This window comes from Delphinapterus leucas, chromosome 4 (genome assembly GCF_059928025.1).
Source record: "Delphinapterus leucas isolate spDelLeu-1000000601 "Yukka" chromosome 4, BTC_Dleu_Yukka2, whole genome shotgun sequence".
In the NCBI taxonomy this organism is placed as follows: domain Eukaryota; kingdom Metazoa; phylum Chordata; class Mammalia; order Artiodactyla; family Monodontidae; genus Delphinapterus; species Delphinapterus leucas.
Genome location: NC_143132.1, coordinates 72486055 through 72509601, shown reverse-complemented (window position 1 = coordinate 72509601; position 23547 = coordinate 72486055). Strand labels below are relative to the sequence as shown.

General features: G+C 38.2%; 2 protein-coding genes across 15 annotated transcripts in view; one reads left to right on the top strand and one right to left on the bottom strand.

Annotated features, from left to right (window-relative positions):
* Positions 1-23547, top strand: part of NCBP2 (nuclear cap binding protein subunit 2) — a 29871-nt gene that overhangs the window by 188 nt on the left and 6136 nt on the right. The window contains exons 1-5 of one of the 3 annotated variants that reach the window (XM_089910034.1): positions 629-946; positions 1855-2036; positions 4983-5121; positions 5728-5795; positions 6818-23538. In XM_089910034.1, the coding sequence (XP_089766160.1) occupies positions 866-946; positions 1855-2036; positions 4983-5121; positions 5728-5795; positions 6818-6821 (474 nt within the window). In that variant the 5' untranslated portion in view covers positions 629-865 and the 3' untranslated portion in view covers positions 6822-23538. Of the gene's footprint in view, positions 1-628; positions 947-1854; positions 2037-4982; positions 5122-5727; positions 23539-23547 lie in introns of those variants that run through there. The other 2 variants (XM_089910035.1, XM_089910036.1) reach the window with 2 other exon arrangements.
* SENP5 (SUMO specific peptidase 5) overlaps positions 17-23547 on the bottom strand; it is a 48527-nt gene continuing 24996 nt past the window's right edge. For 3 of the 12 annotated variants that reach the window (XM_022568778.2, XM_089910006.1, XM_089910005.1), the window contains 4 exons: positions 16276-16413; positions 13538-13621; positions 12011-12061; positions 18-11144 (listed from right to left, as the gene is read on the bottom strand). In XM_022568778.2, coding sequence (XP_022424486.1) covers positions 11034-11144; positions 12011-12061; positions 13538-13621; positions 16276-16413 — 384 coding nt within the window. In that variant the 3' untranslated portion in view covers positions 18-11033. Of the gene's footprint in view, positions 11145-12010; positions 13932-16275; positions 17824-19275; positions 20962-23547 lie in introns of those variants that run through there. The other 9 variants (XM_022568785.2, XM_089910007.1, XR_002643897.2 and 6 more) reach the window with 9 other exon arrangements.

Sequence of the window (23547 nt, the reverse complement as noted above, 5' to 3'; positions counted from 1 at the left end):
AGGCCCCGGGCCAGAAGGCTGAGAATTGGTTTGCTCTTGTCTCATTGTGTCGTCTCCCATTCCCTGGTATCCCGAAACGCGAAGGGAAGCCTCGGTGCCTGCTGTGGAATGGAATCCTCTTCTCTCGTAGGCAGGGAATTTGAGGCTCTCTCTCACATTCCCTAGCAGCCGCTGCCTGATCCCCGGGGCAGTGCAGACGGGCGGCAGTAGTAGTGGCGTCTCAGGTTTTCCCGAACGGTGCCGCGGGAAGGTGACTTTGTGATGAGGGAAATTGGTGTCTTTTTGACACGTGGAGCATGTGGAGGCGCCATCCTGACCCAGATACCGGGGCTTTTAATTATTTTTAAATTTTCAGTTACATCAGCCAAACTGCGCTTTGCCGTTTCGCGTCCTCTCCTTGGGCTAAACGGCCCTCCACAAGTTGTACGTGGTGAGTGGCAGACACAGTTGAGCCCTGCCTCCACTTTTAGGGAGCCCTTGGAGTGTGTGGAGGGGGGACCAGCATGTTAAGTGTCTGGATGTCAAGATCGGAGAACTGCTGGGTTTCTGAAGAGGGAAATTTTCGTTTGGCCCACGTCACAGCAGATTCTGTGGGAAAGGGGGAGGCTACAGCTATTAAAGGTGGGTTCTTCAGTATCAGCAAAGGCGGGGATGGGGTGGAGGTGACTGACACTCATTAACTAGTGGTGGTTTAGTAAATTTGTATTGAGTGCTGTTGCTGAAGCCTTCTGCTAAACCTTAGAGAGGGAAGACAGTTTCCACACCCTAAGACTTCATAATCCTCTAGGGATTATGGGATTGTAAATGGAAGGACTGTAAATGTACAGATTTACAATGGAGGTAAGTGATCATAATCTAGGCAGAAATGATGAGTGGAAAGGGAGGGGCTGTGAGGATTCGGAAAATTCCCTGTGACGGGGAAAGGAGGAGTCACATACAGAAGAAGGTAGGTGTGGAGAATGTTTAAAATGCATTAGTAGGGTAGGGAAATGGAAATTTGAGGTCAAATTGAGAAGGATCTTAGATTTTCACGCAGTCAACTGTTTTTAAATGCTTACTGTATGCCAGGCATGATTTTTCATTCTATCACTTTTACAGGTCTCATTACTTTAGAAAGTTCCACATCATAACCATCCTGAATTTCAAGCATCCTGCAACATTAAAACAGTGAAAGGATTCAACTTTTGCTGTTGTTTATCTCTGCAGTCTAAAGCCTATAGCTTCATTTAGATAGTAGTAAGATACTGTCTTGTAGAATTTCTACAGTGTTTCCTGAATGGGATCCACATTATTATCGTACCTTAAATAAGTACTTATACCAGTTGTCCTAAACTGTAGGCTGTTTGGTGGGACATGACTTGTATGTGTGAGAAAAGAAGGAAAAAGGAAAATGCTTCTTGACCAGAATTTTAACAAATCAGTAACAGCAGTAATAAAGTGAATCTACTTTATTTAATGTCTCATTCCAGAGTCCTGGAAAACCTATTTTTAATGTATCGTTAAAATGACTCTTGTCCTGTGAACTTTTAAGGAAGTATGGGATTGGGGATAAGACTGGGTTTGGATTCCAGCTACAACTACTGATTAGATGTGTGACCCTGGACAAGCTACTCCCTCAGGTAGAATGAGGATAATAAATTAGGACCTACTTCATTCAACTCTGAGAATTAAATGAGACTTCCATACATGGAGATCTGACTTGCAGTCCCTTGATTCTCCCTAGAGGCAGACATATTACCTGTTTCTTGTGTGTGGTACCCATGTATATTCATGCTTTTAAAAAATATAACTTGGAGCATACGCTTCACATTGTTTTGTGCCTTTCTTTTTTCACTTTGCTCTTGGAAATTCTAGGGTGACAATGAAGAACAGGAAAAATTACTGAAGAAAAGCTGTACATTGTATGTTGGAAATCTTTCCTTTTATACAACTGAAGAACAAATCTATGAACTCTTCAGCAAAAGTGGTGACATAAAGAAAATCATCATGGGCCTGGATAAAATGAAGAAAACAGCATGTGGGTTCTGCTTTGTGGAGTATCCTTCCTGTGTGTTTGATGTAGCTGTTGGCCAGAGGTGGCGCCCAGAGTGGCTGGTACCGTTTTACAAGATGAGTGAGGATATTCGTTGATTAGCATCCCTACACTTATCTCTGCCTCTCCTTCTGTCCAGTGTGCCTGTACTGTTACACTGGGAAAGCTATTAACATTAACATTCTTTCTGAAATCCATTTTTTTCATAGTTGATTAAGAAAAATAATCTTTGAAAATGTATATGCTTATGGTGTTTCAAAATGTCCAGAGCATAGTGAAAATAAAAGCCCTATACCATTCTAAGTCCAGAGACAATCAGTTACGAGTCTCGTGGGTCTTTCCAGAAGTAATCCTATGGATGTGTGGTAGCGTACTGCATGCACTCATTTTTTTTCACCTATCTTAGAAATTGCTTCATGTTAGCATATGTAGATCTACCTCTTTTTAAAACAACTATATAGTATTTCATTATGTAGATGTATATAGCTTGATTTTATAGGTCAAAACCAAAGCTATATTTACCTGTGACCATGTATTCTCTCCCTGGAAACTCCAAATATTGGACCTTCTGGATTTATCCTTTGATGTTTTGTTGTTTAACTAATATTTTTCGGTCATTTTGTTTGAGAAATTTTCCAGACCTGATCTACCATGTCTTGAATTTTCTTTTCTGTGCCCTGAATTGTTTCTTTTGGTTGTATTTATGCCGTAAAATTTCCTTCAGTTTCTGGTGATCCCTGGATTTCTGATCATAATTAGGGGAAAAAAGACTATGTGGATCTAGGCAGAACTACTTTTTTAAATAATTAATTAATTAATTTGGCTGCGCTGGGTCTTAGTTGCAGCACACGATTCGTTGCTGCTCTAGTTCCCTGACCAGGGATCAGACCCGGGCCCCCTGCGCTCGGAGCGCAGAGTCTTAACCACTATACCATTAGGGAAGTCCCCAGGCAGAACTTCTTAAGTTGCTGCCTTGCCTTTGGGACATGTGGGTTTCTCAAATGCTAGAATGAAAAGGGATTTTATTTGGCTTGCTAATGTTAAAGACAATGCCCTAGTTCCTCCAGACAGTTCAGATCCCTATCATTTTACTTTTATTTGCCTGGGATTAAATGCCTTTCTGTTAACAGGTCTTTTCCCCACATAGACACCTTTAATTAAACCCTATATGCAGCCTCACTTGTTATTCAACTTGGAATTAAGAGCCTCCTGGGGGCTTTCCTGGTGGCGCAGTGGTTGAGAGTCCGCCTGCTGATGCAGGGGTTCGTGCCCTGGTCCGGGAAGATGCCACATGCCGCGGAGCGGCTAGGCCCGTGAGCCATGGCCGCTGAGCCTGTGTGTCCGGAGCCTGTGCTCCACAACGGGAGAGGCCACAACAGTGAGAGGCTCGCGTACCAAAAAAAAAAAAAGAGCCTCCTGGGCTTGCTGTCTCCTTTAAGCCCTTTCAGGGGTATTTCGTACTGTGACTTTGTTTCATCCACTAGTACTCTTCACCTTCTGTTGAATCTCTAGTCTGCTTATGGTCTCTTCTCCTCTTTGTATATGTGTTTCTTTTCTGTTTTAATGGGGGCCTTGAGAAGTAAAGAAAACGTGCTCTATCAGCTTGAACCAGAAGCCCCACTTTTTTTTTTAATATGTAAATTTATTTATTTATTTATTTTTTGGCTGCGTTGGGTCTTCATTGCTGTGCCCGGGCTTTCTCTAGTTGCAGCAAGCAGGGGCTACTCTTCGTTGCGGTGTGCGGGCTTCTCGTTGCGGTGTGCGGGCTTCTCATTGCAGTGGCTTCTCCCGTTGCGGAGCACGGGCTCTCGGTGCATGGGATTCAGTAGTTGTGGCTCGTGGGGTCTAGGGTGCAGGCTCAGTAGTTGTGGCGCATGGGCTTAGTTACTCTGCAGCATGTGGGATCTTCTTGGACCAGGGATTGAACCCGTGTCCCCTGCATTGGCAGGCGGATTCTTAACCACTGCGCCACCAGGGAAGTCCCAGAAGCCCCACTTTTGATTTCGGTATCTGATTTCTGGATTCTGCAAGCTTCTCCCACTCTTCCTTCAGATACGAGGGACGAGTGCCTAGGTTTTACTTTTGCCTCTGGTGGCAATACTGTAAAATAGTTCACAGGGGACAGAAAAGGCAAAGAAAATACTAGATAATAACCAGTCTCTAAGAACTGGAGCGTTTTTGCATCTGCCTTGAAGGTCAGAGATCAACAATCATGATGGCAGATACCTGAAAGAAAGGCTACCGTTCATTGTTAGTGTTTTCTTCCTCAGTTTGCCCTTTAGCATTCATTTCATTCAACAAAAAATTATTGAATGCCCACTGTGCTAGGCATTGTGTAGATGCTGACACTGGAATTTCAGTGTTTCCCTACCTGTGTAATTAAAGACAACGGGAAAAAGTCCAGATCAGTATTTCCTAAACCCAGCTAATGATCATAAGTATTACTTACAGAGATTTTTTTTTTTTTAATAGCACCCCAAAGACAGATTTAGTAGATCTGATTTGGAACTACTAATGTGAGTGATATTTTGAGTGTTTCCTTCTAATGAAATGCAATGGCAATTCATATGTACCGTGACCTCTTTTTAAGGTTATTGAATATACAGCTTCATATTCAGGGAACCCAAAGATGCTGTTTTCTTGGATAACAGTTCATGGTTAAAACCTGCACTGAACATATTTTATATTTTGCAAACCAAAATATGGAGACAGTGGAACCAGATACTTAACGGGATTATCAAAAAAAATCATCAGTGTAGCCACGGATAAGTGTCATTTTTGACCGCTTCTGGACCAATCTCAAACAGGCCTGTGCAAGACAAATTATTGTCTTTGAACTCCATCTGGTTGGATTCGTTTTTGTACTTTTTCTTAGCTTCATTTAGATGTTGCTTCCTCTGTTTACAAAAATATCTGGAGAAATGCTAATTCCTTAATAAATATAATTAAGATACTATTTAAGAGCAGATGCAGAAAATGCCATGCGGTACATAAATGGAACTCGTCTGGATGACCGGATCATTCGCACAGACTGGGACGCAGGCTTTAAGGAGGGCAGGCAGTATGGCCGTGGGCGTTCTGGGGGCCAGGTATGCAGAAAGGTGCTCTGGGTTCAGCCTTTGCCTGGGATTCCAGTCCTAAATGACAAGTGTTTTGTCAATTTGTATTTGCTCTTTTGAAAATAACTTTGTGCCTATAACCTTGGCTTGAAGTGAATCTGAAAACCACCCATTGGGGTTGGTAAATTATTTTTACACTTGATCTTAGCCAAAAGGCTGAGAAGTGATGATAAATTATTTTTAAAAACCATTAAGTAGTGTATTATCTACATCACAAGCAACCATTATTGGACTTCTGCTGGGGCTAAATGTTCTCCACCTGCCAAGAGTGTTGAACAAAAGCAAAATGCACTAAAATGACTTTTACATTTTTATTTTAAAATAGTTTATTCTTTGCAACGTGCTATCTTTGAATGCTGAGTATGAACCTCGTGTTTGGTAAAACACCATTAGGTAGTCTTAAATAATTTTGCAGGGCAGTTGAGCTATATTATCAGTTGCTTAAAATTAATTATGTTCTGTTCTGCTTGAAATGTTCACATAATGACACCTGAAAAGGCGTAGTTATTTGACACATTTTAGGAAGCATGTTTGTTACACTCATCTCTATACTGTAACATGTTCTTTTCAATTAAGGTACGAGATGAGTATCGTCAGGACTACGATGCTGGGAGAGGAGGTTATGGAAAACTGGCCCAAAACCAGTGAGTGGTGAGAGCCCCGTCATGAAAAACTCACTCCTTTGGCCTGTTGAATTTGATGTGCATTCCCAAGGTCTGCGAACCTGCCTATTTTTACCAAGCCTTATTTAATATGTCTCTACTGAGCTGGAAGGCTCTTCATGGTTTTCCACTTAAAAAATTATTAAAGGACAGAATCCAAAAGAATGCCTTTAATTCTATAGTCTTAACATCTTGGTTGTGTGTCAGATTACCAGAATGATTTCTGTTGCCAGGTCAAAAACTGTGTTCCTTAGCAACAGACTTCATGTGTTATGTTGCTCTATCAGCCAAAACACACTTCTTTTAGGAAGAATGGAAAAAAAATTTTTAAGTGTTTACCATGTTTGCATCTAAGTAGGTTTATGGTCTACCGTGGGGCCTGGAATTACTATTTTTAAAATTTTAAGTTTGCATAAGATAAAGTTTAATAAGTGGAGTTTTGCTGTGTAATGTAGCTTTACTCTAAATTAGGAATAGATTTTGATAACTGAATTTTTTTCTATGTTGAATTTTAATCTCTAAAGGCAAACTTAGAGTCAAGGGAACTTCCTAAATAGTTGGGTAAGCCTTAGACAGTCGCAGGGGACACCACTTCTTATGTGCTTTTTATATCAGGAAATTAGGTCAGGACTTGAAGGGTATTTACTAAACACATTTTTCAAAATATGTTTTCGCTAACGCTAAAAAAAACCTAGGGTCAGTGTTACAGGGAACCTCAACTTCTGTTAGGGCAAGGGGGACGCTGTCGGTAGGAAATGGGCAGGAAATATCAGGAGATGTGAGTTAAACCAGTGCCTTGACACGATGAAGGTTGCTGTGAGAGCCAGCAGATCTATTTTTTTCATTTCCAAACTGATCTTGGGAATTGAGTGGGGTTGTTTTGTTTTTAAAAAAAAGAGCTTAAAGATCAAGAGAATACGTAACAAAATCAAAATCAGAAATGCTTCCCTCGGGAAATGTTTTGGCTCATTCTCATACTGAAGTCTGTCTCGTTTTTTCCCTAGCTAACTGTGCTGAGTTTCAGAGCCTGGGTAGTGAGCTGGTGGTCTCTACAGAGAAGGGAGTCTGGAGGATTTATTTTGCATTTGTAAGGCAAGAGAGAATTTCTCTAATATTATGTGAACTATTGCTCATTTTAAACTGGTAGTCTAGTATAATTTTCCCTGATGTAAGTGGTATTTTTTCATCTAGCAACAAAGTATCTCCTAATTTCCAGTAGTTTGTGAAGTTGGGGCTGAAGTATCTCAATTGAACATCTTTCATGTTACAGTAAGTGTATGTTTTCTCAAATTTAAACTGGCTATTTGAACTTTAAAAGAAAGATATCTCTAAATTAGTTGTATTTAGGAAAACATTTGCAAATATCTAATTTAATGAGGACATACAATTCATTATTAAAATCTTTTTTACACTGTAGTTTGAATTAATGTATTTTATATTTTGCAGTAAAACGTAACTCAGATTTCTATAGGCATTAAAACCACAGTGGTTCCTATTTGAATTGTCTTCTGTAACAGAGTTCAATAAAATTGGACCAACTTATTGTCTGTGTTTCCTCACCAATGATTGATAATGACATTGAAGCCGTCTTTACTCTGGAACACATTTTTTGGGGGAAATCTATGAATATGTATGCAGAATTTGCATGTCCATTTTAATTTGACAGTTACTAATATTGCTAGCCACTAGCCACATGTAGCTAATTAACTAAATTAAAACACTCAGTTCCTCAGTCAGTCACATTAGCTACATTTCAGATGCTCAATAGACACCTGTGGTTAATGGCTGTTGTAGATAATGGAATTTGTAGGATGCCAATACAGAACATTTCCATCATTGCAAAAAATGCTACTAATGGACAGTGTGGGCTGCTTAGAGCCCACACTGCTCACTGTTAATAGATGAGCCTTGTCGTGACTGGTATGTCACTGGGAAAAATTACCAAACAGTACATTTTATCCAACACAAGAGAACACACATTTATAAAGGCATTTAGTTTATTTTTCAAAAAAATATTTTTGCTAGAAGGTTTGAGTGATTTTTACATGATCACAATCTTTAAATAATTTTTTTCTAACCAAAAGGTACCATTTAAGTGGACAGCTTGTCTAGATTTGCTTTTGTTAACACCCAAATACAATTAGCACTTCTGATGGCATTCCCTAGGTCTTCTTAATTATCTACAGGCCAGGAGGCAGAGCCTAGCACATAACAAAGTATGTGCTTTACACCTGCTGATTAGTTCAGTTGCATAACAATTAAGCAGAGCAGGTAATCAGGATATCTAATTCACGCTATTAACACACTGGTTCTCGCCTGAAGAGTCTGATTCACCCAGAGCTCCCAATTATTCCTTCTAACCCAGGGAAGTAGTATACCACAACTGCAAAGAAAAGGGGCAGCTCAACTTAGGCTAGTGCTGGCTGTGTCCCAGTTAGGTCTGTTATTTTGTTCCAACTATGAATTCAAGGTGACCAATGTTAATCATATTCAATGATAAGTAGAAAACAAAATGCAAAGCCAAAACAAATGATTTGGGGATTACTGGCAGCAACTGCTGCTTCTCCCTTCCTTAAGTGCATCCCTTCCTTAAGAGAAGGTTGGTTCTCTATGATTCTTGAGTAGAACTAAAAGTTGAACTAAATCTACATTCATTGCTATAGATTTAACAAAAGGATAAAAGCAACTACAGACTGGTAAATTTGCTGATGGAGAGGACTGAGCAGCTTGTTGAAGGCACATCATAAGCAGCTTTTAGTTTGATAAGGCCTGCCCTCAACCCCAAAAGCATAAGGTCTGCCCACCTTGAGGGCACCCAAACAACTCAGTGCCAAGCTAGTGAGAGTAAAACAATGCCTGTCTCTTCTACCAACAGCCCAGACTGTATTTCCAAAATTTCTGTTGCAAGGAAGCCATTATTGCAAACATCAGGATAAAGGCCATTCTAAACTTAGGGCTTGGGCTAAATAGAGGTTTGCACCTAATCTCAAGATGGGGGGAAGCAACTATGTGTGCTGAAGCAAGTCTCGTGAACAACAGAGAAACATTTTAACCAGACTTAAAATATCTGACATTTAAGCTAAAGCATGCTGGACGATGTACCTCAAGGTGCCCTACTAAACTGGACATGAAAGGCACCCTGGACTTGGGACAGCTCACCTTAGGTTCTCTCTGCCTCCCTGTTAAGAGCATGACCATTTCTCAGAGTGGAGGAAATGGCAACTGAAACTTTGGGCATTAAGATTTTGGCCAGAACACAATTCTGTCTCTTCTGTATGCCTCCTTCTGTCAGAGAGTGAGATATGAGATACGGAGCTCTAAAGTATAAGACATTTTTAATCAATAGTCTAGTTACCCATTACACACACACACAAAAAAAGGCAAATGTCTCACATACAGGTTTGAAAAATCTCATGTTTGTATAATTATGCCTGAAAACCTCAAGAAGACACCCAACCCATTTTGTCACCTTTCCTAATGCTGATACAACCCTACCTGTAGCAGCACAAAGTGCCTCTAATATCAGTCTTTTTAATGACTTGAAGCACAATAAGAAATACTGACCTGGTTTTATATTATACTAAGGAGTTTGAGTCTGAGGGACTAGGAAAGTGCTGGGGCTGTTTACAATGTAAACATTGGTGTTGGTGCTTGGAATGTCTGGGGATGGGAACCCTGCATGTAAACATGTTCTGACTCCACCCTCAACTGCTGGCAGTCAGCCCTACCTTATGGCCAAGTTAAACTGCACATTTTAGCTTTTTATTTTCAACACCTCACACCTAACGAGGCATAAACCAAAGCATCTTCTGCCATTTACTTGGTATTTTTCTGTACAAGCTTCTGAATTTCTTGTATACACGTTTGTTGTTTTTCCTCCCCCAGTTCAGAAAAGATGTAGTTTAACATGCATCTTTCCCTATTTCCTTTCGTTTCCAATATCACAAAACTTTGTTAGATTAAAGATGCAAGATCCATTACTTTAATCCTAATGCAGCCAAGGGTAATAAATCAGGACAGGGCCACTTCTGCCTTCCCCCAGAAGATGAAGTTCATGGAAGCAAAAAAAAGGACTCCTGTGCTAGAGTCTCAGGGTTGGTCAAGCAGAGGCAGATGAGCCCTGCATGCTGTTGAGATCACTAGAGAAATAAGAGGGAAAAAACTCATAACATTTGCTGTACTCCCCCAGTTTCATGTCTCCCTTAATACCTTTCCTGTTCTCTCCTCTCCACCCACATGCAAAATACCTGAAGTCAGTCTTCGGTTTTGAATGTTTATATTTTAAATACCCTTGAAATAGAAAGGTATTTGGCAAATCTGAATTTCTTCCATATGGGAAACAACTGCTGTTAGAAAGGCTGAATTCTCATTTGTTTGACCACTAGTTTTGACAGATACTAATTTTTTAATGGGTCAAAACCAGAAAAATCCAGGGAATCAGTGTTCCAGCAAAAGCCTTTGTAAGATTAAAGCATTTATTATAAATGCTTCTTAAAACCAAGATTGAAATCTCTCATGTGTGAAGATAAATGGACCCTCAAGGTCGCTGTCTTTTTCTCATACCTTAATCAACTCTTCCCAAAGCAGGCACTGTGCTTACAAGTGTGCCTCCGTAAATAGAACATACCAGTCAGTTTATGGCCACTTCCTTTTCACCCTTCAAAAAGAATGTGACTCACTTGGAGAGGGAAGTCAGTGAAAGGTGCTGCTGGTAAAAATAAAACAGGACTGGCTTTGTCTGAAACCCCTTCTAGCTACCCTTTATGCCCCAGGGAACATCTACTATTCTCAGAGTTACGCTGTATCAAAAACATCCTGCATTTTTAGGTTCTGGAATTAAAATTTAAACCTGTATTCAGTTCACATCTAACTAAGTTTCAAAAGCTGCACCAAATCTACTAGGCTTTTTTTTTTTTTTTTTAATACTCTGCACTGCATGCTCTGTCTATATGCATGCGTTTGGATAATAAATATTAAATATGGGGGGGGACACACACACACAGAATCCATAAAATTAAAAATGAAACCAAACTGAACATTAAAAAATAGTACATAGTAACTAGGGAAATGAGTAAGGGCAGAAAATAAATTTGAGGTAACAACAGTGGCCAAACACCACTGATCTGAAATATCTGTAAAAATTCAAATAAGTGTTTGGAGATTCAAGTAACAAACCATCTGCTCCAACTTGGTCAGACTTCCCAGAGTCCCTGCTGAGTTTCAGTCCATGAGCCGGCACTCACACAGCTCCTTGTAAATCCTCTTCCGCACTCGGGGCATGTCTTCTTGGGAAAACTGGAAAGGCTGCTCTAAGGCGAGGCACTTGCAGTACTGCAAAGGTCCCAGAAACACTTAAGTGGCACGTGGAGTTATGTACCAGCCTAATGTATTTTACTAGACGCAGACCTAATAGAATAGGGTCTAAGGCAAATGTTAAAGTTTGTTTAAACTCGTAAAACTGTTTTAAAACATTTACCTCCAAATTATAGTCAATTTTCCAGGCAAGTATATGTCTTGGGATTCTCCCTCCCTCCCCACTCAATACTGTGAAAAGCAAAACCAATGAAGGGGCTCCAGTTCTTCTAAAGGTGAAATCTGCTGAGAATGCAGCCAGACCTAACATGGCCTTTAAGTGAGAACTTGAATTTGTTTACAAACGTGAGTCATATGAGTGAGCCCATCTTCCAAGATCTTCGGAAATCTCTAAATTCATGGATTATGTACTATAATTTCCTTCATAAATGTATAACAACTTTTTCAATAGCCCTTTGAGACCTAAGATCTACAGCATGAGAAAGCACAGTGTTTAAATGTGGCCCTTATTTAAAATCTAATTAGGTTTTACTCTGTGGTTAAAGACCACCTACCAATGGTTAGAAAAATATAGTTAATACTACCAATGCCAAGGGTCTATGAAACAGACAAATTCACATCAGTCTCCAATGTGGCTTACCAATAGCCTCTGATAAGACATGGATGATACCAATTATTCATCTTCAGCCTTAGAAGGTGATTCTTCCTAATGATAATATATGAAAATGCAGAACTACTGCTTCCCAACAACAAAGGAGGGTTGGGAGGAAAAGTGTTCTGTTACCTGTACCTAGTACCTGTATACATCAGAGGGATCCCACTTCTCCCTAAACCCAATAAATTTAATTTATAAATTGTAAATACTGAAAAAACTATTTCTTTACCTGGAGCACAAATACTCCACAGTCACTGTCATTTTTCTGTTGTGGAATACACTACGGGGAAAAACAAAACGATCATTAAAATAAAACCAAGTATTCCTCTTCAGATAAGAAAAGCTGTTTTTATGGAAAAATGAGCGAGACAGGAAACTTGTCTGTATCCAAGACAGCTGGTGTGTACCTCTGGTATTCAAAGTGTTTGAGTTTATGGAGGCATCCGGCCATGAAAAGAGCTATCAATCAACCACAAATTAGAACATTTTGCCTAAATGAGAAGTGGGAAATCAAATAAAATCCTATTTTAAAACTTCCATTTGGATAATTAGTTTTGCTATCAATTCACTGACAATGGAATCAAAATGGAATTGTGGATCAGAGAACGCAGCGCATGGCCTGGACTCTGAATACGTAGTAACAATGCTGCTTGGCAGTCTTCCCTTTTCATCTCATATTTCACAACTCTGTCCTATTCTTTTAAAGACATGGTAAAGGTAAGCAGTATGTTTTCCAAAGAACTGGTTACTGTACTCTGCCTAAAGTGCTGGAATATGAAAGATCCTGATTAAATTTAGAATACCTGGATATACTACTGGGTAAATTCAGAATATTCACAAGTTCAGTTCTGGTTTGAACTAATATACTAGGTTATTTAAAATACAAAACATAAGTTTAGAAGTTAGCATATAGTACAGTTCAAGGATAAACAAATAAGCCTTGTCCCTTTGGGTTTGGGTTAAAGGTTTATATCAAGACCCTGCCTTTTTAACAGTGTCTTTGATCTGGATAGACCTGAGTTCAAAGACTTCAGAGTCTGTCAATAGTTTTGATGGCCTTTGGGGAAGTTCACACTTAGGATTCAGCTTTCTCATCTACAATAAAGAGCTGCTTATCCCTAAATGACCTGCCTACCTCACAGATTATAAGGATCAAATGAGATCATACATAGAAAAACACTATGAAAACAAAGCAGTGCCCATAAAACGGAAGACACTGATATTTGTGACAGGGTTAAGAGGCTAGGCCTGCTCACTCTGCCCCGCATACAGCTTTTATGTCTATGGCCAAACATAGTGCTGCTTCTAGACTGTTCAGACTGAAGCACTCAGGCCACTTGTCTTCCCCAAATGCCTGGAAAGCAGCCCAGTACACTTGCTCCCTTAGTGAATCCAAATAGTCATGTCAGTATTTCTCTGGGTCTACATGAGTCATCTGGAAATAAGAGCCATGAGGCAAGAGGCAGGTGCCACCAAAAAAATTTTTTTTTCCTTTTTTTCAACAGAGCAACTATATCATCAGCAGCTGCCCCCAGGATGAAATGACTGAATTTATTTGCCCCAGCAGGCAGTGGGAAATTGGGCAGCCAGGTGATGAATACTGAACTGAGGTTTACTCTGAGCTGCCTCCCTGCAGCCTCTAGGCTCTCTATTGGTATCTTCATGATCAGTCTTCATGTGCTTTTAAAGACACCCACCCCTTAGACAATTCCAGCCCCTTGACATGCCTGGGTTTTCATTTTTATCACTTACTTACCTTGGTAACAGCAGTCTGCCAACCCTGAAGAAATTCAGGTCTATTTTTTTCTCTGGCTTCAGTCAGCAAATACTTTCTTATATTCTGGTTAAAAAGAAACCACAACACAGATGCTGTGTTCCATCAGTTGGTGAAAAATGGAACCTGCCCGCAGCAGACAGAAGCAAAGGAGGAGGCTGTGGCCCCACCACTGGGCAGAGTATGCATTAAAGAGTTTAAAGCTGGAACTTGATTTCAGACCTTTTTCAATTTATAGAGTGAAGGACTCAGACCTTCTGTACTGTATGCACTTAGACTGTGGACACTGGTATATGCTTTAATTAGATCTTTTTATGAGATGGTCAGCCTTTTGCAGGAGTAAGTCAACTTGCTGAATTTGAAACTTAAATAAATACTGGCAAAACAAAAAGAAAGCCTTAATTACTGCCAATGCCCAACAAAGGGAAGGAACCCATGGCAGAAATCATTAATAACTGAAATGAAATTTAAACATTCTAGCCTTAGATATACTCCATGTTTTTGAGGGCTGCAGGTAAAAGTATCATTCAGCTTCTAGAAAGTGATACTTAAAACCCATCCTGGATACTAAATACAGTCAAGTCCACTGCTGAAATCTCTACCAAGATGAAGCCTACTGAAGTTCCTAATTTTCCCTTATGCCCTCCACCTCTTTGTGTATCTTTCTCTGCCTATCTTTTCTAAGGGTGAAGTCAGAGGTTACATGAATTAACCCCCTGAAGGTGGAGCAGAAGTATGTATGTACATGTAGAGATACAAGTATGTGTCTGTATATACATACATACATACATACACACATACACGTATCTGCATATTCGTATTTTCTTTCCATATATAGTATCATTCTGCAACTTGCTTTTCCAAACTCAGTATGTCTTGGAGATCTTTCCACGTTAGGACACAAAGATCTACTATATTCTTTTTAACTGCTATGGTCAGTTTAATATTGTGAATATACTACAGTGTATGTATGTATTTAGCTAGTCTGTTAGTAGAGCTAAATTTAGGTTGTTTTGACTTTTCACTATTATCAGTAATGCTGCAATGAACATCCTGGTGTATGCCCCATTCTTGTGTGCATATACAAGTATTTTTATGTAGTATATACCAAGAAACAGAACTGGTATGTAATAGGATATGTGTCTTTTTAATTTATAAGGCACTTAGAATTGCAATTGTTCCCCAAGGGGCTGTATCAATTTATACACTCCACCAGAAATTGAGAATGCCTGTTTCTTACACCCACTTTAGTAACATCAAACTTTTCCTAACATAATAGGCAAAAAAATGGAACCCTGAGGTAGTTTTAATTTGCATTTCCCATATTTCTGGTGAGGCTGAGCATCTCTCCATGTGTTTAATGGCTATTTGCATTTTTCCTAAAAATCACTTATTTTATCCTTTGTCCCTTTCTATTAGATCCTTCTTTTTCTTATTCATTTGTAGTTCTTTTTATATTCTGGATAGTGACTATTATCTATGTCACAAACATTTTCTCCAAATCTATCCCTTTTAACTTTATGACAGACAGAAGTTTTAAATGATGACACGGTCAAATTTATCAATCTGTTCCTTTATGTCTTTTGCTTTTTTTGGTTCTGTATAAGACCTTCCACACTCTTCGTGTTTTATATTTAGGTCATTATTCCATCTGGAATTTGTTCTTATAAATAGTATGAAACAGAACCTGTATTTTACTTTTCCAAATAGAGAGCTAATTTTCCCAATGGCATATATCGAATAGCCTGTCCGTCCCCAACTTTATTATATACTAAGTTCCCACATATACATGAGCTACTTCTAGATTCTCTATGCTGTTCCACCAATCCACTTGTCTATTCCTAAACCAATATAATTAAAATAGCTTTAATTTTCAAAACTTTGTGATATGGTTTGACATCTAGTAGACCAAATATTCCTTTGTTCAGTTTTGATCTACTTCAAAACTATTTTAGCTGTTCATGCACATGAATTTTGCAATATGAATTCTAGGATGAGCTTATCAGGTTTCATTCAAAATCCTCCTGGGAAACTGATTAGGACAGAAATCAGTTTATATTAGTTTAGGGAGAATTAATCTCCTTCCGATACTGAGTGTGCCTGTCTTCCCATCTATTCAGATTTCCTTTAAATACTTTAGAGTCTTCATCTCAAAGAATGTCCCCATTTTTTGTTAGGGTATACTCCTGGGTAATTCATGTCTTTGCTACTTTTGAAAATGGAATCTTTCTGTTTTCATTTACATTTTCTAACTGTGCGGGAGAATCAGGAAACATACTGATTTTTCTTGCTTTGTATCCCACCATCTTATTGAACTCGTATTAACTGAACTCATTAATTTTGCCAGCTGATTCTCTTGGCTATAATACACTCTACAGAAGTTATTTTGAAGATACAAGCCAATTTTAGCTCTAAGAGAAACCAAGGAAAATGATTTCTATCCACATTCAAAATGTAGTTTTAAGGGAAAGACAGAAAAAAATCTGATGAAATCCAAAACAGGGCATGTATCTCAGAGAGGGATCCAGATCGTGGACAGCTACCTCTTCCCACCTGGAGATTCCTCTTGTCCTTTTCTCTGCCAACATTTTTGACATGACATGACAGAAAATGATCATCTGTGGTACTGACTTCTGTTGTTCTATCCTAGAGCTGAGATACCATCTGGTCAATCACAAAATAAATGGGGAAAAAAAGGGGGGGGCAGTATATTAACTTACCTCTACACAAAACTTAAAATGAATGCCTTGGGAATCATAAAATGAAATAATTCGATTAGAGAGTGTCACAGTAATGAGAGACCAGTGGACTTCCAGGTGAATAGGAATCAACAGAAGACTCTTTTTAAACAAATCCACCTGATCAAGAAAAGAAAAAGAAATGTAGCCATCACCACAGGCTTTCCAAACCAACAACAAACAGCAGCTTCCATTTACTGACCTTTGACCTGTCAAAGGTCATAAAACTAGGAAGTGGTGAAGCCAGAATCTGAACCCAGATCTTAGTCTAAAGCCCATGTTTGTAACTAGTAAGCTAAAACACACAAGAAAACTGAAGATAACAGAAAGCACTGTTTTCCATTTAACCTGCTAAACCTGTGTTTATTAACTACCTAAAATGACTTAGCCCCTTATTTTTAAGCCTAACTTATTTTCTTATATACATATTTGACCTAGAATCAATTCTTATTTAGGAAGGAATTGTGGTATTAGAAAACAACATAGCCTTGCAATATGATCACAGGCTCTGAAGTTAAGTCTGGTCAAGTTCAAATTGTAGCTCTGCCACTTATTGGCCAGATGACTTTGGCAATTTTCATAGCTTCTCTGTGCCTTGATTTCCTCAATTATAAACTACAGATAACAATAGTACCCACCTTATGAAGTTGTTGAGAGTGACAATAAATGTAAAATGCACAAAAGTGTGCTTAGCAAATTATATGTAGCCAATAAATCTTAGCTGTTATTATCACTACCTCAAATCTCTCAGATGTCGAAATTGAGAAAAAGAGCCTTGATAATTCTTCATGTCCTTTACATCCTCACTCACCCTTCATATCGTAATACATATCGTTTAAAAATCTAGAAACATTCACTGTACCACTCAAAATCCCAGTTGTGGACTGGATGATAAAGTAGTAGGTACTCAATAAACATTTGTAAAAGAGTGAATGGATTTTTCTCAGGCGTTTTTTGTATTTTAGTGATTCCCCGGGTTAAAACGATTACAGGGCTATTTTCTTCTTTAATTACTTATTTTATTTTTGGCTGCGTTGGGTCTTCGTTGCGGTGCACATGCTTCTCATTGCCATGGCTTTTCTTGTTGCGGAGCACAGGCTCTAGGCACAAGGGCTTCAGTAGTTGTAGCATGAGGGCTCAGTAGTTGTGGCTCACAGGCTCTAGAGCACAGGCTCAGTAGTTGTGGCGCATGGGCTTAGTTGCTCTGTGGCATGTGGGACCTTCCTGGATCACGGATCGAACCCGTGTCCCCTGCACTGGCAGGTGGGTTCTCAACCACTGCACCACCAGGGAAGTCCCTACAGGGCTACTTTAAACTAGATTCTTAGAAACTATTTCTCAAGCGTTCTTTGCTTTCTGATATTCAGATAATGTCCTGTTCTAGAAGAATCTTCTACCAGTCTACATGACCTTGTAACAAACCATTTCTGCTTTTCAGTTTATGTATCCATAAACCTGAGAGGTGAGGTGGACAGGAAATACTAAATAGGACATACAATTGGTCCTTTCCAGCTCAAAAATTCTGAGTATCTAAAACAAGAAATCATATTTAAAATACAGCATTAAATGAGACCAAATTTACATTTTTCTCAAAAAGAAACTTTTTTCTTAATTATAAATCAATTTTAAAATAAAAATTGCAAAATACAGATAAAAGATATACTTCAGTTTGTCTTTCCAGATCTTTTTCTTCTTTTTAATATATTAATGTTCACACACGCGCACACACAACCTTATTACATATATGTAATTAAGAATGATGTGTGTGGAGTGACTAAGATAGAAAAATAGAGGATGTGATGATGAAGAGTCTGGTTGTTAACAGGCTTTCTTGGATTGAGAGATAATGTCTAAACAAGGCTGAGTTTGGAGCACATTTCTTCAACATGTGTAGGTTAAAGGTTTCACTTGTCAGGTGGAGTGTGTATTGAGACTATGTATTGAGACTTGTGTATGAACAAGAAGGTAGGCACAAAGCCCTCTAGTTATCAGAGGATTTAGCTTCAGGAGAAATGGGGGGTTATCTACTCTAGATGGCAAAGAGCTGGGAGAGGCTCATGGGCTTGGCATGCTAATAAGGTAGAATTAGAAGATGAACTTTCAAAATGCATTGTTTACAAAAATCTTTCTCACTGAACTATGCCCTCTCTGTAGGTATTAAAAAAGTTGGTTTCTCATTTGCATAATAAAGTGGAGAGCTAGTAGTGGGAACTTATCTAATTCAAAGTTAGTACTTAAATTTCTAAGAAAAAAATATTTGAAACAGTAACAAGTTGTATATTGCCAAAAACTACAGGAAAAAATGAAATATAATGCTTTGGAGATGAAAAGAGCTTCAAATATATAAAGTACTTTAAAATTGTAGAAAATATAGTTCAAAATGATGAAATAAGAAATGCTAAAATAAGAATATGCTACAGCAGGAGGGACAAAAAAAAAAAAAAAGAATGATGTGTGTGGTCAATTGTATCACTGATCTCAATTACTTGGTGTCCTCCCTGTAAGAGGATTATACAGAACTACCTATTACCATGTGGCTTCACTGCCCCTTCCAGGGGGAAAAATGTAGTCATATGATTCACTGTAAAGAGAAATGAATTTATCTCATGACCAAGCTGAAACTTCAAGAGCCATCATGTGGCCCTGAGACTGACATGTCTGAAGATTAGGTGCTGCTCCTTCAGTTTGGGTCCCATTAAAGGAATAAAGATGAGAAAAGACAGGATCATCTCCTTAGATATAGGGAAAAGCATCTGATAAAACTCAACATCCATCTATGATTAAAAGCTCTCAGCAAACTAAGAATAGGAGGGAATTTCCTTAACCTGGTAAAGAGCGTCTACAAAAAACCTACAACTGACATCATAAACAGTAGTGAAAAACTGAATGCTTTCCTCCTAAGATTAGGAACAAGGCAAAGGTGTCCTCTCTCATTACTTTTATTCAACAACGTACTAGAAGTCCTAGCCAGTGCAATAAAGCAGAAAAAGATGGCATACGATTTGGAAAGGAAGAAATAAAACAGTCATTACTTACAGACATGACTTTCTATGAAATTCTCACAGAATCTACAAAAAAGCTCCTAAAACCAGTGAGTCTGACAAGTCACAGGATACAAGGTCAATTTACAGAAATCAATTGTATTTCTATATACTAACTGCAAACAATTGGAAGATAACGTTTTAAAAATTGTTTTTAGCAGTTTCATCAATATGAAACACTTAGGGATACATTAAAAAAAATAAGAGCTCACATGCCACAATTAAGGAGCCCAGCGGCTGCAACTAAGGAGCCTGCAAGTTGCAACTAAGGAGCACATGTGCTGCAACTAAAGGAGCTGGTGAGCCACAACTAAGGATCCCGCCTGCTGCAACTAAGACCCAGCGCAACCACGTAAATAAATAAATAAATACATGCAAGACCTGTACACTAAGATTTATAAAATATTGCTGAGAAAAATTAAAGACCCAAATAAATGGAAAATATACCATGTCATGGGCTAGAAGACTTAATACCGTTAAGATGTCCATTCTACCCAAATGAACATACAGATTAAACACAATCCCAATCATAATCCAGCAAGTTTTTTAAAAGTAGAGATTGACAAAATGATTCTAAAATTTATATGAAAATGCAAAAGGACCTAGAATTGCCAAAGCAATCTGGAAAAAGGCTAAAGCTGGACCCTTACACGGATTTTAAGACGAACTGTAAAGATAAAGTGATCAAGACAGTGTGGTATTAGCATAAAAGCAAAGAGATTGATGCAAGAAAACATAAAGTCCAGAAACAGACCCATACATATGTTGTCCACTGACTTTCTACAAAGATGCCAAAGCAATTAAAGTGGGAAAGAGAAGCCTTTTCAGGAAATGCCAATGGAGGGGGAAAAAAAAAAAAGAACCTTGATCCCTACTTTGTATCTTACACAAAAACTGAGATGTACCAGAGATGTAAATGTAAAACCTAAAACTATAAAGCTGTTAGAAGAAAACATATGAGGCAAGTATTTTTTAGACTGGATACAGAAAGCAAAACTATAAAAGAAAAAAGTATGGTAAATTAGATTGCATCAAAATAAAAACCTCCATTCATCAAAACACATATTTAGGGACTTCCCTGGCGGTCCCGTGGTTAAGACTCCACACTCCCAATGCAAGGGGCACTGGTTCAATCCCTGGTCAGGGAACTAAGATCCCAAATGCCTCACGGTGTGGCCAAAAAAAAAAAAAAAAAACACACTTGTTTAAGAAATAAGTATAAAAGCCACAGACTGAGAGAAAGCAGTAAAAAAGTATAGATCTGACAAAGGACTTACAACCAGAACTCAATAATAAGCACTTTACTACAAAACTTTTCATTTTTTTAAAAAATTAATTTATTTATCTATTTTTGGCTGTGTTGGGTCTTCATTGCTGCACGCGGGCTTTCTGTAGTTGCGGCGAGCAGGGGCTACTCTTCATTGCAGTGTGCGGGCTTCTCACTGCAGTGGCTTCTCTTGTTGAGTAGCACGGGTTCTAGGCACGCAGGCTTCAGTAACTGCAGCATGTGGGCTCAGTAGTTGTGGCTTGCGGGCTCTAGAGCGCAAGCTCCGTAGTTGTGGCACACGGGCATAGCTGCCCCGCAGCATGTGGGATCTTCCTGGACCAGGGATCGAACCTGTGTCCCCTGCATTGGCAGGTGGATTCTTAATCACTGCGCCACCAGGGAAGTCCCAAAACTTTTCATTCTTATCATTCACCCATTTTTCTATTGAGTTGGTGAGGTCTTTTTCTTATTGATGTGTAGAAGCACTTTATATATTTAAAAAATTAGTTCTGTGATTTGAATTGCAAATATTTTTTCCCAGTTTACTGTTTGTCCTTTTAGGTAATTAATTCTTTTTTTTTTTTTTTAATGTCATCTGAGCTTTAAGTTGTACACAGAATGGACTTTGCTACTCTGAGATTATTTTTTTAAAGTTCTGCTATGGATTTCCTTTGTACTTCCACTGTTTCACTGTCTTGTTGCATTCAAATCCTTGGTCGTTCTGTAATTTATATTAATGTAGTCTAATTTAGTGAGTACTTAATTCTTCTTTCATTTGTTCTTTAATAATAATGCATTTATGGTCATTATTTTTTCCTCAAAACAGCTTTCATTATGTTCCATAGTGGTTGGTAAGATGTGTTCCCCTTTCTATCCTTTTCTAGACAGTTTGTATATAATTTCATTTTTTATTTTCTTTTAGACCCAGGGGTCATATCAAGGGTTTATATCTAGTGCAATTTTTTAATTAAGTTTTTTTAGTCATCTTTTAATATTTATTTTTAATTTAACTGAACTGTGGTTAAGGAATAGTGTAATAATTTTCTTTGTGGCCAAGTACATGGTCAATTTTTTACAAATGTTCCTTAGATATAGGAATAAATGTATATTCTCTTTTTGAGGGGTATAAAGATCTAGTATATATCTATTAAACCAAAAGCACTGGTTGTATTATTTTTTATTTATGATCTTATTTTTTATCTACTAGATTTGTCCAACTATGAAAGAGGTCTCCCATTATCACTATTTACCAAGGTCTCCTAGCTTTTGTAATCATTGTTATATCTCCTATGTATTGAAGTTTTATCATACAGTGTAGTGTACTTTTCACCTTAAATTCTACCACATCTGCTGTTAATACTGCTATTCCTCCTTTTTGCTTGCCACTCCTTTCTTCTGGTTTGCATTTGCCTAGTACCTCTTTACCTGTCACTTTACTTTCAAGCTTTCTTTTTCATATTATTTTATGTTTACTTCTTATACACAGCATATAGCTGGATTTTCTGATTTAACCCAATCTGAGAGGGTCCAGAGGATGGAACAATTTAATTTATTCTATTTAATGAAATGACTCACATATTTATACTTGACTTTATTCCTTCATTCTCATGTTGTTTATTATTCAGGAATTCTCCCATGGGTATATATTTTTCCATGCTATTTACAAGGCATACCTTGTTTTACTGTACTTTGCAGATATTGCATTTTTTATAAATTGAAGGTTTATGGCAACCCTGCATAGATAGTCTATTGGCACCACTTTTCCAACAACATTTGTTTACTTCATGTCTCTGTGTCACATTTTGGTAATTCTTGCAATATTTCAAATTGTTTTTTTATTATTTTATTTGTTATGGTTATCTGTGATCAATGATCTTTGACATTACTGCTACAACTCACTGAAGGCTAAGGGGATGGTTAGCATTTTTTTAGCAAAAAAGTATTTTTAATTAAGGTATGCACATTATTTTTTTAGACATAATGCTATTGCAAACATAAGGGACTACAATATAGTGTAAACATAACTTTTATACGCACTGGGAAACCAAAAAATCCAGTGACTCACTTTATTGCAATACTCACTTTATTGTGGTGGTCTGGAACCAAACCTACAATATCTCCAAGGTATACCTGTCTAACCTTTCTCTAATCCATACTACATATGATCATCTTTCCTCAGCTATGTAACTTTTCCTGGTTAAGTGGCATCCTATTATATGTATGTACAGTTTTAATTTGACCAATCCCCTACTAATTAGTTGTCCTCAATTTTTCTAATATAAACACCACCACAGCCCATCCAGTGGCACAAGCCACATACTCAGAAGTCATCTTTCACACTTCCTTCTCCTTCATTCCCATAACCTACTCATCACCAAGTTCTGTTATTTTACTCCCTAGGTCACACTCATATTTGTGTACATCTTCCATCTCTACCATTCTAATCTAAAGTATCATCAATCTGCAGTGGCCTCCTGTTCTACCCACATCAACTTTGCTCCCACACTTGTCCATCTTCTTCAGTGCCACTAGAGCAGACTACAAAAATTGGATGTCGTCACCTACAACCCTTCAATAGATTCTTACGCATTTAGGATAAAATTCAAAACACAGACCTCCAGACCCTGATCTCTGCATCAGATCACTTTATGTCACTCTCTTCTTTGCTCTGCATTCCAGCTACACTAGTCTTCTCCCATGCTTCTACCATCACAATATAAAAATGATGACCACTTAATGTGTTTATCATGTGCTTAGTGGTTTACATGCATTATCTCATTTAATCCTCACAAGATAAATAAAACTGATATTCCTATTTTATAGATGATGAAACTAAAGATTAAAGGAATTAAGTAATTCACCCAAGGTCTTACAACCAGTTAAGTGGCTGAACCAGGATCTGAACCCCAAAAATCTTATATGTTCCGGTATAATGTTGTAAGTCAT